Below are 14,510 nucleotides of genomic sequence, written 5' to 3'. Positions count from 1 at the left end.
TTTTTATGCAAAATGTTGCACATTGAGAAAAGTCTTTGTGTCTCGTGCTAGTGGATGATTGTAGAGAGAGAAGAGAGAATCGGGAAAATTGTGGGGGTATTTTCACTTGTCCCTCACTCAAGTTTACTCACATTTTCCTCGCACATTCACGCAGACAAACAAACAGGGGCCATCTGGAAAATTGTTCATTGAGCCAAAGGTACTGAATGCTCCAAAAATAAAATTCACTCACAATCGAGAGAGCTATCTTTAATAGCCTCCCAAATGCAGCTTCTTCGCTCTTGATCTTTCTCCTCCCACTTTCCGTCATTTTTTTTTCAATTAAATCAAAAAATTAAATCATTTCATTATTTAGCCTTTTAATTTAATATGATAATTTTGAATAATCAATTTATTTATAATAAAAGAATTTCTTTGGGAAAAGAATGTTTTTTTTTCTTATCATGGTTTTTCCTCCTTCCACACTGCTTGATTCCAAACATCTTGGGGCCAGCCTGTGCGTCCTTTTGTCTTCTTGGGATCCCCCCCAACGGAAATGTCGGAATTTGTCAAGATAATCTGTGAATGGGATAGAGGAAGATTACAAAAGATTCAACCATTTGGAGAATGCACTTGAAAATTAATATGAGGATCAATTAGTTTCTGTATCTCATGCTCTGTGTAATTCCGACCTCCCCCAGAGGAAGGAAAATACTCTTGAGGAGAGCCTAAAAGAATGTCTCTGGGAAACTCCCTTAATAGTGCCTCTTGTATCGTGAAAAAGATCTCTGTGTCACTTGAAAACCACTCAAGTTTTCGATTTGATCATCAAACGCCATCCCGCGCAAACTCTTTACATTCCTTTACAACATGCACCGCTCAAGATCTTTTTTTTTTCATTCTGATACCATTAAATAAATTTATTCTCTCTCTCATGGTGCATTTTATGCAATTGAAGTTTAATAGAGATAAAAAAAAATTCAATTTATATGAGAAGCACACGTTTTTGTGAAATATTTATCATCAGTTAAACATACAAAAGTAATTTACTCATCACATGCAAAATATAAATCGTACCCTAAATTGCTCAACCCTCTTGGTAATTGTTGACGCTCCAAACCTGAAGGGTGCGAAATTTAGGGGTGTTTGCGTTGAGAGTCAATTACGTAATAGGAATACAATGTAATTGAATTAACTAGCAGATGAAGAGACAAAAGATCATAAACAGTGGTGTGATTCTGTGGTTTTAATCCAATCAACTATATTCTGGGAAATGTAGTCTACTAAATTTAGGGGAGGCAGAGGCAAACGTGTATTTTAAGGGGAAATCAACGGAGTAATTTAGATTTTCAAATAAACGTTATTAAAATAATTTTTGTTGCACAATACGTTTGTTTATGAAAATTCATCTTTTAACTGGCACTAACTTTAAACGCTTTAACATTAAAAAAAAATTTTAAGTGATTTTTTAGGTATAAAATCGAAATTATTTAATTAATTAATTCAATAAGGAAAACATAAATTATTTAATTGATTTAAATTTTTAACTACAGCTAGGACAGCTAGGAAAAATCATGAATTATAAAAATGAAACAATTGGCCCCAGTCTTCCCTATATTATGTTGTGATTATATTCGGGGCGGTTTTGTGAAAATCTGCAAATGGTAACGATTATGTATTATGTATGTATATTGAAGGAAATAATAATTATTTTTTCCTCAAAAGGCCCAACAGAATTAAATGGTTTGAATGCAAAATGAGATCAATTAAGTGGTCGTAGCAGAAAATAGTAACTTTTCTATTTCAAGGCGCATGAATCTCCTCTATATCGGGTCAATATTTCAATTTTATCTAATGGATTTTTTCCTCTATGTTGCGTAAAAACAGATGCCTCTGCCTATTATTGAATTTATTACACATTTTCTTCCTTATCAGACACTTCTCACAGCAGAGGCGAAGCAGTATGATTGGGAGTGCGGTGGGGGAGTTTTCTTACCACAAATATTTTTGATATTCAAAAATTTTAATTTTTGATACCTGTGCTTCATTTTTCATATTAGCTCTCCTTTCTGCATTTATTTTTCGGGATGATGTTAATTCAGCACGAAATCCTCCCGCCGGATCCTGATTTCCTTCCAGTACTTGTGTTAAATATGTTATGTAGGATGTTGCAAGTCTCAGTGTTTTAATCTGTGAAAAATTGAGACAGTTTTTAATGAATTATAAAATATTTGTTTACAATGCTCATAAAAAACTTTAGCAGCTCTGAATATTGGCGCATGGTTATCGTTTCTCTATATAATATTGATTGTTATGGCTTTTGTAGACATCAAAGGAAAACTATAAATTACCTTGGACAGTTTGGTGTCCGATGGAACGTTGGGAATCCGTTCGCGCAAATATGAGAATGCCGAATTTATGCTCTGCGTCCGGCGGCGCTCCTTTTTATTTGCCGTATTTCGACGCTTGACTACTCGAACGAAAGGTGTGGATGTGATTACTTCGGTAGTCGTTGTATTAAAGTAGCCACCCTCGTCACACATGGGACCTTTTGGTATGTATAGAAAAAAACGACGGATTTTTTCGATTCATAATTAAATCGAAAAGGGATCAATTAGTCCTTCATCATCTTCAAAAGGGAAGTCTTTTGCAGAAAACACCCATTTTTGGTGATTTCTCATTCTGAGAATGGTCCAGCAGAATTTTTGACAAAATATTATGTTTTTCTTTTCAAATAATATTTTGAAAACAAACAAAAAAAATATATTTTATGATAAATGACCCAGATGATGAGGGCGTGTCTCTCAGCAATTTTCCTTCCGATGGTATTCTCAAAACAACATTTTACATCATTACAAAAAAATGTGATGCTAAAGAGATAAATCATCGGAAGGGCGCGTCTTTGAGGGATTTGTCTTTTCCTTTGCAATTAGGATCATCTTGTTTGTGTGTCGAGAGAAATTAATTAGTATAAAATATTAAAGCAAGGCGACAATTACCTAGTTTTTCATATTGTGGAGCGTGGGGGTAATAGACGTGGGGTGGATAGTGATGGTAGGTTGGTGACATATTCCTCTGTCGCATACTACTTCCGGTTCCACTACTTGGAGAGCAATCTCGTCGACTAAGGGGTGAATTGGAGCTACACGGTGAGCCCCAGTAGCTATTTTCCTCCCCAATCAAATGACCACCATCTGAAAGAAAATATTTAACCATATTTCCCTCAAATAATTTTCCAGCATATTCCTATATATATACAATTCATTTTATACATAGCGCGCACCTCCAACGAAAATGTTTGTCTTCTTTACCCAACACTTTTGGGGAAATTTCTTCAAATTATTTACACGATTTTGTCATCGCATTTGAAATTGGGCAAAAAAAAAGTGAGACCCTAAAATACACGAATGAAGAAAAATTAGTTAAAGGGAAAATGAGAGGCAAAACCAACACGTGTCCTGGAAAGAAGAAGACACATGAGGAACTCCAAAACAGTAAACACATCGCATCCAAAAGTTGTGTGGAATGGGGAGCACGTAAACAATCAATTTGATGAGATGATGTTACAATTTACAAGAATTTACATCCGGATTTTATGGAGAAGAAAAAAACACACATAATTCTCTGCCTGAATTTTTTTTCACCCCCTTTTCGGCATTACAACTATTTTCCATCTTATGCACTATCGCTCTGCAGTGTGTTTACAGCATCTTCATCTTTATTTTCTCCCAAGGAGGTACAAGAGAGAGTTGTTGTTTATTTGTCAAATGGCTCATTTATTGCAACCTCCTGTGGCACAGTTAATTTTCGTCGGGGTTTTATTTAGTGGAGGTCTCAACTAAAAGATTTGTCTTTTAGTCCAAAGAAAATATTATCTTCTTTGTTAATTTACGTTACTTTATTATTTAGTTGTTTTTTTATTTTCAAGTTTTTAAGGAAATCATTATCATGCAAAAATCTTGGTTAAAAGTGCTGGATCTTGGTTCTAGAATTTGAGCCAATATTTCCGAACAATAATAGCAATTTTTATTTCAATTATGCGAATCTTAAATCAATCGTTCAAAAGAAATGATGTAGGTAATGAAATTATTTTTATTTAGTTTACAATGAAAGTTTATTAATCTGAACATTGGAATTATTAATCTTGAAAATTTTTAAACTTTGAATTCTATAGATGATGAAATTATGATTTCAGGATCTGAAAACTTTTTTATTAAAGTCTCTTTAATTTAACCATTATAACCTTAGAGTACAACATCTTGCAAGTCTTTGAGAGATATAAGAGTAAGTCTTGAAAACTTATTTTCAGAATACGGTCATTAATTTATATTCTGGAATCAAGATTTTCATGATCTTGATTTTTCTGATTGTGTATATTAGTTGGTATACCACAATCGTGGCATACCAAGTATTGTAATCGTCGGAAAAACCGACCACCTCGGATCGGGCTCAAACTTGGTATGAGCACGTTTTGCACATCCCACATTACGAAAATGGTAGTGGAAAATTTTTGATCCGGCCGGCCGGCCTGCCGGCCGGTGCGCCATACTTTGCCTTATAAGTCGAGAACGGTAAAAGATAGAGACTTCCGGTTTGAAGTTTTCTTTAGAAATGTGAGTGTAAATTTTCTTTTTTTCGAATTTTCGAAATCCAAGATGGCCGCCATCCGCCATTTTGGAATATTGTCAACCACTTTCCTTATAGTTAGAGGTCTGAAATTTTAGTATGTTGTAGGGCTCAGTGAGACGTTTTCATCAACAATTCATACTTGACAATCGGTCAAGCCGTTTAGCAAATATGGCGGTCTAAAGCAAAAAGCGTTTTTTCGATATAACTTGAGAACGGCTTGACCGATTTTGCTCATCTTGGTATCAAATTAAAGGTTTTAAGAAGCTCTACAACTATCTAGAACATTCCAAGTTCTAAAAATGTCTGCAAGAGGCGCTAAATACAAAAACAAAAATTGCCTAACTTTAAGGGGCAATATCTTCGAACCCCGATCATAGATTTCTTTTAAATTTTGATATGTTGTAGCCTGACTCAATATCTTTCACCAGCCCGAAAATGAAGAAAATCTATGTCGCCGTTTAGAAGATATAGCCATTTGAAAAATTCTTGAATTTGAAAATTTCTAAGAGCCATATCTCTTGAACGGCTTGTCCGATTCGGCTCAACTTGGTATCAAATTAAAGGTTATGCAAAACTCTACAACTTTCTAGAACATCAAAAACCTCTAGAACCATTCCTTGAGGACAAAAAGTGCAAAAAACTGTTTTGGTAGAACAAAAATCCGCCATTTTGTGTTCTGGAGGTGACCTTGAAATGTATCGAAATATATGTCAGATTATAGCTTATTTCAATACCTTTCCAGAACTAGTCAAGAAATTTCTGTAGGTTTTATAGAACTTCAGATATGAGCATTTTAATCTGTCAAATTGTTAAATTTTACAAAAAATCGACTTTGCCTACTAATCTACTCAGAAATTAAATTACAACGCATAGACTGACCCATCCGCGTTGTGGTATACCAACTTTAATAACTGGACGCGTTATGATTGACTTTTTTTAAATAGAGTTATAAGGTCAAATAAATTCAAAAATAACTATTAAAGTTCAATTATTTAATGTGAAAGTAAAATGATTTCTATATTACTTATTGCGATTTATTAACCCAGATTTTCCAGGATTTTTTGAATTTTTTTTGCGAATTGTGACTTTTGAATCATCAAGAAAAGTCCATTTTCAAGAAAAATTCTTCAAATTTAGTCTAAGAAGTTCTAAAATTCTTTCTTTAACCAAATGCTTTTTTCCAGGATCATTCACATTATATAGTTTGAATTCTTTTTAAATTAATAAACCCTAAAAAAACGACTTAAAAATTGAAAAACTCACTCAATTCATTTTGCTGAGAATCCGCAGGATACATTGATGTATAAAATCCTCCACCATTATTTTCATAAAAAGGATCCACGAGAGATCCTTGACTACCACACAATCTCTGACACACATCAGGTGCTGAATCAAAACTACCCATTTTCCACACACTAAAATCCTTTTAATCCTTTGAGAAATTTTTCCTTCTGAAAATTTCACAAAATCACAGTTTTTCACACAACGGACGTTTTTCTCTGGTCCGCGTGTTAATCCTTCGACCGCAAATGACTGACTAATTGAATATTTCGCCCCCAAAATATCTCTGTGTCTTCACGAATGCTGTGGGCTGGACCGAAAATATGTGTCTCAAGGGATCCGATGATGAAGAGATTTTTCTCAAGTGTTTTTCTCTCTTTCGTTTTCTGGAGTACAATGAAGGGTTTGTGGTAAGTTTACAACTCGCACCGAGACTGAAGAGGAAAATTTGGCAGACATTTTCTTCTTCTCTTCTTGATTTTCCACCACATTTGCAATTTTCACATAATACTTCAAGCTCCTCCTTTATTTAGTTTCCCACGAAGTGCGCATGCTTTGGATTAAATCTGTATGATTTGTGGGCGGAGTGAAAAAGAAAACCCTTATTTTACTTCTTATCGTTCTTTCCTATTTTCCTCCACCCTTAACCCATTTCTGATTTAGGAATTTTTTTTTATAAATATTTTCTTTAATTGCAAAATAATTTAATGTAGCAAATGAAGCAATTTTGATGAAGAAAAAATTCTCTTTGATGAACAAAGAATTTTAATAATGGAAAACCGTGAAAATTTTATTAAAATTAAAGTGTAAGAGCCACACAAAATGGGTTAATGTTAGCAGGTGCAAATTTTTCATTAAATGAATAAAATGAGAAATGAAAATTTTAAAAAAGAGATCATACAAAAAAGGGAAAGTAAAAAAGGCAACAAAATATGAAACCGATGTAACCACTTGAGGGCTCTTCTTCTCAATTTCAATTTTCTATGTATACGTCCTGAGGCATCCCAATGATCCCAATGACTCGCTGAGACTCTCATATCCTTGTTTTCCCCTCAATACAAATTATTATCTTCTCCGAAAAATCCTTTTAACATGTGTGGTTGCAATTTTGTGTCGCCTCCGAGACGATGTCACGCAGCAAGAGACTGGTCAAGTGGGTGTGAATAGATTTGGTGATGCAATTTGACCCGATATGCTACTAAAATGTTTCCTTTTACATAAAAATAAATATGTCTACATAAAATGTATATTTTTGATGTATGATACCTACTCGGGAAAAATCATTTTTGGCAAAATCAGTGAAATTTGAAGTATTTAATGGATGTGGCAAAAGTTGGGGACAAGAAAATTTCTGAAAAAAAGAATTAATTATTTTGAACATTGAGTGTGATTCTGTGTGATGAAGCCTTTTCTAGGAGTAGTATATCTTTAAAAGTTTTTATTTTAGCCCGATTTAATAAACATCGGACATGTATAACTGGGGTTTGACTAATTTTCAAAGAAAATTCAGGCAGACGATTTTATTGAAAAAAAATTTTTTTTTTGTAAAATGCATAGTAGGCTATATGGATCCGGAAGGAATCCAACAGCCGTACAATTTAAAGTGCAGAAGAAGAAGAAGAAAATGCATAGTATCCTTTTGGGTTATTCTGTTAATTCTACGTTTTTAAACATTTTTCTGTGTACATTTTTTTGTATAATTCGAGGATTCATATTTCACAGATTTTATGCATGTCCAGAAAACTAATTTCACCGCGAAAATCCAAGAAAACCGGAGAAATCGTTGAAAATTTATTGAAATTCGTTTAAAAATTCAATTACCTTATTTCGCCGCCATTTCGCTTATTCGGTGGCATAACGGAATTTTTTTTCGAAAAAAATGTCAGCTACAAAATGACAAGAAAAAATGGCGGCAGAAAATTGAGTTTTGCGGTTAATGCGGTGAAAAAATGTGTGATTTTTGCATTTTTCGCGATGAAAAAGATCAAAATTTGCAAATTAGAGACAGGAAATTGATTCCGCAAGTGCCAAACTACCCTTAAGTGTACTTAATTTGCTCTGAGAGCTGTTAAATTGGTGTAAAAATGCAAAATAAAATGATGGATGAACAGATGAAAGTTATCGATGAAATCTTGCCAAAATTAATAAAATCCCTCACGGGATTCAGTGAAAAGGATCGCAATTTCAAGCTATGCAGAGATTTTGCCAGATCTCGTATCAATGCATCAGATTCTGATGATTCTAGCATAAGTATGTTGAAGCGGAGAATTCTGGGGATTTCCGAGAGGTTGGAAGTTGAGAATCTCGCCCATTTCTCCAAACTCCTCGAGAATAGCGTGTGTAAGCTTGTAACACAATCCAATGGGGAGGAATACAGAGAATCTCATATTCACTGGAAACTGTTGGACTTTTTGTTGGCCCTATCGAAGAATCCCCTTATTGGGGCGAGGAGAATGCTCCGGGAAGGTAGTCATGTAGTCCAACAGGTATGTGCTGCAGAAGAGATTCTTTCCGGAGAGAATGGTGAACGAGTAGAAGATGTGTTGCCACCGGACTTGAATGGAGATGATACAGATGAATTGAGTGATTGGACAGAATCGGAAGATGAAGCACTTCCTGTGGAGCATTCCATGCATCCGGCTGCCAAAATGTTCCTCAGATACCTTCCAGGGGATAGTCCTGCCCATCATAGGAAGACTCCGGGTGAGGCATCTGATTCAGATGATTCCGAAACATCCTCTGCAGCATCTCTTTCGGAGGATCGTGTGCCCTTCTCCCTCCTTCACTGCCCTATCAGGGAAGTTATCTGGATGTTCTTTCATCCGGACAATTGCAACTTCTACTGCATTGAGGAGGATACCGTGAAAATCCGCCAAGATGCCGAAATGCCAAATATAATTGTTTTCCGGAAGTTTATGGCGGACTTTGCCCAACCAATGACTGCTATTCTCCGCATAAGAACATTCTGTAAACGTGTACTTAGCGCCGAAGGATCTCCCCCGCAGATGTACTTTATCTACGCTGAGGCACTACGTGATCTGTTGCGTCCAATGGAGGAATATCTTCTGGATGTGGAGAAGAGAATTACGCCGGAAATAATGAATGAACCTGCAACGCTGCTGAACTTTTGTCACGCCCTGGAGCCACATTGTCAAATGCTGAAGCATCTCCTGAAGATCCACGAGAGTGCTGTCGTTGAGTGGAAGTACTTCCCACGTCACATTTGCAGTGCCTTCCTTCAGGTAAGCAGATCTACTTCTCAATGATTTCTTCTCTGAGTTTTCTGTAATTAGGAATGATTTTTATTTCAGGCAAAAATATTTCAAATAATCCAAAGTGGCCTCAACAGGGTGGAGGTGAATGTGGCAGCGTCCCTGTTTACGGGAATTGCTCAATTCTACCTTCAGGTGATCCATTCTTGGTGGTCTTTTGGGAAGATTTCCGACGAGCAGAAGGAATTCATTGTGAGTGGAAGGAGTGCAGAGGGTGGGCTTATTTTCCGTTCTTTCAATCTCGATCGTGGAGCAAAAACCACCCCGAAGGAGAAGGAAATGAATGACTTGCTGGAACAATGTCCAATCCTGGCCCTCCTCAAAGGTCACAGCAATCAAATTGAGGAACGACTTGATGCCATAAATGCCTTAGATCGCGCTGGAAGTACCCGCATGATGACAACTAATTCCCTCTGGCAGGATTTCCTTGCCAAATTCACAACAGCAATTGAGGATTACTTGGCGCCCCTTCAGGAGAGCTCCGAAGAATCATCCCAAAGTTCCTCCTCCTATGTAAACTTCCGTCAGGGAACCCTCGAGAAGGGCGGAAAGCTCTTTCTGCAGCTCTTCCAAAAGTCCACGAGTAAACCGAGTGAGCATTCAACGGTTGTTTCAATTCTGCAGAATTTAATGGACAGGAGTAAAGGGATGCTTCCGCTGGAGGGAATCTTCAGGAATGCCTTCAATGAGACACTTAATACGGAAATTCAGGCATCAGACAAACTCATGGTGGAGATTTACTCGAAGGAGCTGAATTTACTTGAACATCTTCGTCTAATTCGTCGTGTCTTCCTCCTTGAAGACAGTGCAACCATGTTTACCTTCTATTCGCGTCTCTTTGAGGACATGGAATCCCGGCAGGAGGGCATTCATCCACTCTCCCTGACGATAAACCTGCAAAACACCCTCTCTGCTGTCTACCCGGAGAGTCACAGCAAATTTCGCCTTGAATTGGCATCTCTGCACAATTCCAAGACTGGCAGTGCTCTGCAGGTTAGTATCCAATCCCCACATACGAAGGAATCTTCCAAAAATAACCTACAAAATATTTTTATTCCCTCCAGATCATTCGGCAGTTGTCCTTGATCTACAAACTTTCCCCGAATATTGCAAAAGTCTTCGATGAAGCCTCCATGAGGAGCTACAATCGCCTTTTTGGCTTCCTTTTGAGCATTAAATGGAGTCTGTGGACGCTGGAGGGACTCAAATTCACAAAGAGCTTCTCTATTGGTTCAGCATATGGGTCCCTCACGGAGACCGTGCGTACAAGTCGTCGTCTGGCCATTATACGCTTCTGGATCCTCTACGCTCTCAACAATATTCACTTCCACCTCATGAGTGAGGCACTTCAGCGACTTGGGCATGAGGTTGAGCAGCGAATTGGAGCAGCGGAGAGTCTCCAGGAGATCATTCATGCGCACAGTGACTACCTCAACACACTCCTGGAGCACTGCTTCCTCCTGACGGATGGTGAGAAGCTCCTCACGGGGATTAATCAGCTGTTTCACCTTGTGCAAGTGGTACGAAGTGAATGGGTGGCTGTGGACAAGGAATGCGTGTCGGATGATGAGAATGCCTTTGACATTGAGTCGCAAATTGATCAAATTGAGAAGACCTACGTGGAGTGTCATAGATTCCTGGCCACAACACTCAGCAAAGAAGTTGCCATCAATGGGAAAACATACCTCAGTGCTCTCGTGTCGGCCTTCGATCGGAGACTACCCTACTAAATTGCCAACTCTACATCCTACCGAAAGATCTCCAAACAAGGTGACTTTAATATGCCATTTCGTTGCATTTTGTTTTTCTACTGAAAAAATGAATTTTTTTGTATTAATTTGATAGAATTAAATAAGGCGCAAGTCGCACAAACTCTAACACACATAAAAATACCTTTAATGCATTTAAATGAGGTTTATTTTGTAAAGCAACATTAAGTTTCTTGTTTGGCAACAGTCATTAGTTAATGTAAACCTTCCATTTCTTGTGCTACTACAAACCGTGGCGTAGCGGTTGCAAGTCAATGGAGCACAAAATGATTGGTTGCGCAAGAAATTAAATACACAATTATCGAGCTTTTTGTGCGGAATTCAATCGTGGAATGGACGGTATGCGGTGAAATAATTTCTGCAAAGTTCAAAATAAGAGTTTTAGGTTTCTGGAGTTGACCTAAATCTAATAGTTTAACGACTTTAGTTGGTAAACTTACCCAAAAAGTCAAGGTCGTAGCTGGAAATCTAGTAAAGGATTTTTTAAAGTATTTTTTATTAAGAGCTTTTAAAAATAGAATTTTCGAACGTTATGAAAGGAATGTCAAACGTTTGAAAAGCATCAACACAACTCTTGTAACTAGGAGATTGTTTTTTTTAACCGATTTGTTGCTTTACGAAGTAAAATCTATTCAAATCATCTTTGCACTGAAGCTCCACTTAGAGCTGGACCTTTAAGTATATAGATTTATATAGAGGGACAACCGGAAGTCTTCATGCTGCACAATTATTAGATGGCACCCATAGCTTCCAGGCATAAAAATTAAAAAGGGTGTTCTCATTTTGAGCCAATCTTCGTTGAGAAATGACGAGAAAAAAATTTATTATTTTACAACTGCTTGTTGAAGCCCCCGGGCAAATGTGAGTTACTTGTAATATTCAAGAAAATGTTTATTTTCAATAATATTGAAACGGACTTTTTTATATAAAAATATTTTGATTACAGCGTTTTGTTATATTTCGAATTAAAAAAAAATGGTTTATCCTCTGACAGATGATAAATGAAAGAGCTAATAATTTTTAATCGTCACGGATATATTTTCTGGCGTCACGGAAACATTTTTATCGTCACAGATGCATTTTCTGGCGTCACGGATACATTTTTGAATCGTCACGGATACATTTTTTGACGTCACGGATATATTTTCTGGCGTCACGGATACATTTTTGAAACGTCACGGATACTTTTTTTGACATCACAGATATATTTTTTGGCGTCACGGACATTTTTGAAACGTCACGGATACATTTAGAGTTTTTTACAAACATTTTTACAACCAGACTCACGTGCTGCCACCTAGGTATTGTGCAGCATTTTGATAGTTATTTGGTTCAAATTCCTCGGTTGTCCTTCTACTATATCGTTCTCTATGGCTGGACGTCAATTAACCAATGAACACTGTTCGAATTCTTTGTCAGCCAAAATCAGAGAAAACTGACAATGGGCCTCATTCAGCGACCAAGAAACCTATGAAATCTTTGAATTTTCTACTGAAATTTCAGTATTTCAAAGGTTTCTTGGTGGCTGAATAATGCCCAATTGCTCTATTAATTGAATTGCATTTCTATAAGGAATTTTAACTGCAATTTGAATTATGTAATCAACTGAATTTTAGTGCAAACTTACTTTGAATACAATACAAAAAACTTTAATTTTTTTAGTCCAACTAATGGCCAAATATTGGGTTTAATTCACTAGTCAGACAGTCTTAAGATTAAGTCAGGCTGGACCAGGCTAAATGCATATTTTTCAAAGATTTTTCTGATCGTCTTTAAGCATCGAAAGTAAAAATCTTTAAAAAATTTAGCTTGTCAGTAAGAAAGTCAGGCTGAATCTGAATTTCCTAAACTTTCGTTTAAGAATACTTAAAAAAAATCTTGAGTTTTTCTTAAATTTAGGAAATCTTGACAAATCTTAAGACTGACTTGTGAATTTCACCATTTCACCCAAAATACGTATTAATAAATAAAACAAGACAAATCTCTTTCATTTATCACATGTTTAATGTATATTTCTTCATCTTACAATTTTCAACACATTTTTTTTGGAATTTTTCCTACAATAATCTCGCGCCAAAATGAAGAGAAAATTTCAAAATGATTCATATATTTTAGTTACAACAAAAGAATTTACTGAATGAATCTCAAACTTATTTTAATAATAAAAAAATGAGAAATAAGTTAAAATTGATTTACTGAGTAATTGCTATTATTAAGTAAGATAATTAGTTTAGTTGCATTTTTTTTGGGAGAAAAAAATGTTCCTATATGACTCTTTGCGCTCTCAGCAATCCTTTGAATTGAAGCTCTCTGCGTTAGATTTTTCATCCTGTAATTGAGATGATCCTGCCGGCTCCTGCCGAGGGAGCGATGTACGATCTAAATAGCTAGTCCAAAGACGGAGACAATGCAGTACATGGTCTTATTTTCCCAGCGCACAGTGCAGGATCCGTCAGTCTCATTATTCCAGAAGCACGAACTTGCCGTGTGAAGTCCAGCGCCATTCTTTTGCATAATCATGCACGTTACTGCAGAAGAGGAGGTAATAAAAAAGGTGAAAAATTGGCGTGAAATGCACAATTGAATGACTCGTGTTCAGTGGACAGACACAAGAAATGAGTTCAAAAGTGATTTCCGAGGGGATTTCTAGAGTAACGTACTATTGGGCAGCAGCAGCTCTATAATACCGGAAGATTGTGAGAAATCGCATCTCTTGCACTTTCTCTTCCACATGATTTGCAACACAACACACTGGAAGATCACATTGATCGCCTCGTTAATCAAAATGCTAAAAAGGCTCACGCGGGGGCGAACAATGGGACCGTGGGAGATTTATCTGCTGCATAATATCTCCGGCTGTGAGAGGGAATGTGGCTTACCAATGTACTTGTAGGGTTTCTGCAATTTGGTCAAGACTCCCAGACATGTCTCCACGACAGATCCCGTCCAGTTGTTGACCTTGTCGTGCTGGTATGCATTGCCTCCTATGGTACTCTCGATTGCTTCCTTGATGATCTTGCTCACATCATCCACGACAAATTGATTCTGCAAAAAAAAATTCCCAACATTTCCCATGAATATCCTGTAATCAGCTACAATCATCTCTGCTCCTCCAGGACAGGAGGAAAATCATTCAAATTCTTCATGAAAAAAAATATTTTTTCACGGGCATGACAGATCACAATGACGTCACTATTTACAGAAGAAATTCTTCAGTCTTACCTCATCTCGCGAGTCATCCATGATATGAAGCAGAGCCTTAGATGTCCTATAAGATGTTTTGAGATAAATTGGAATGCAAATTGGAAGCAAAAGCGCCCCAAAAAATTTATTTTTCAGCACCAAAAAACACAAAATATTTATGACTGGTGAAAGTGTGAAGTAAGCTGCGGTTAAGGTTAAAGTTTTGCGGTTTTCCGAATGTTGGTTCAATTCAAATTGAGAGAAGACCGTTAATTTGTATAGAAAAAAAAATTGCTAATTTCTTTTCTACAAATCTAAGTGAGAAAAAAATACAAGAAAAACCCTAAAATCCCGGATTTTCTTTTAAAAAAATTAGCTAATTTTTTTTCGTCATTCA

At 36.5% G+C, this 14,510-nt stretch overlaps 3 protein-coding genes across 3 annotated transcripts; 1 reads left to right on the top strand and 2 right to left on the bottom strand.

The window, feature by feature from the left end:
* Positions 1 to 342: 342 nt before the first annotated feature.
* On the bottom strand, positions 343 to 6,325 carry LOC129797354 (heart- and neural crest derivatives-expressed protein 2). The gene is made up of 5 exons (XM_055839801.1): positions 5,872 to 6,325; positions 2,979 to 3,173; positions 2,331 to 2,527; positions 2,017 to 2,169; positions 343 to 558 (listed from the first exon to the last, which is right to left on the bottom strand). Exons 1-5 carry the CDS (start codon positions 6,011 to 6,013, stop codon positions 442 to 444), a joined length of 804 nt encoding a protein of 267 aa, XP_055695776.1. The 5' UTR covers positions 6,014 to 6,325; the 3' UTR covers positions 343 to 441.
* Positions 6,326 to 7,773: 1,448 nt separating this feature from the next.
* LOC129797352 (gamma-tubulin complex component 5-like) lies at positions 7,774 to 11,051 on the top strand. The gene is made up of 3 exons (XM_055839799.1): positions 7,774 to 9,131; positions 9,201 to 10,154; positions 10,226 to 11,051. Exons 1-3 carry the CDS (start codon positions 7,974 to 7,976, stop codon positions 10,889 to 10,891), a joined length of 2,778 nt encoding a protein of 925 aa, XP_055695774.1. The 5' UTR covers positions 7,774 to 7,973; the 3' UTR covers positions 10,892 to 11,051.
* Positions 11,052 to 12,911: 1,860 nt separating this feature from the next.
* Positions 12,912 to 14,318, bottom strand: LOC129797353 (dynein light chain Tctex-type). Its single transcript, XM_055839800.1, has 3 exons — positions 14,153 to 14,318; positions 13,810 to 13,975; positions 12,912 to 13,458 (listed from the first exon to the last, which is right to left on the bottom strand). The coding sequence occupies exons 1-3, from the start codon at positions 14,171 to 14,173 to the stop codon at positions 13,310 to 13,312; spliced, it is 336 nt and encodes a 111-aa protein (XP_055695775.1). The 5' UTR covers positions 14,174 to 14,318; the 3' UTR covers positions 12,912 to 13,309.
* Positions 14,319 to 14,510: the final 192 nt, after the last annotated feature.

Source organism: Lutzomyia longipalpis, chromosome 1 (assembly GCF_024334085.1).
Source record: "Lutzomyia longipalpis isolate SR_M1_2022 chromosome 1, ASM2433408v1".
NCBI classification, from domain to species: Eukaryota; Metazoa; Arthropoda; class Insecta; order Diptera; family Psychodidae; genus Lutzomyia; species Lutzomyia longipalpis.
Note: the sequence above shows the minus strand (reverse complement) of the source record. Positions and strands in the feature narration are given on the sequence as shown.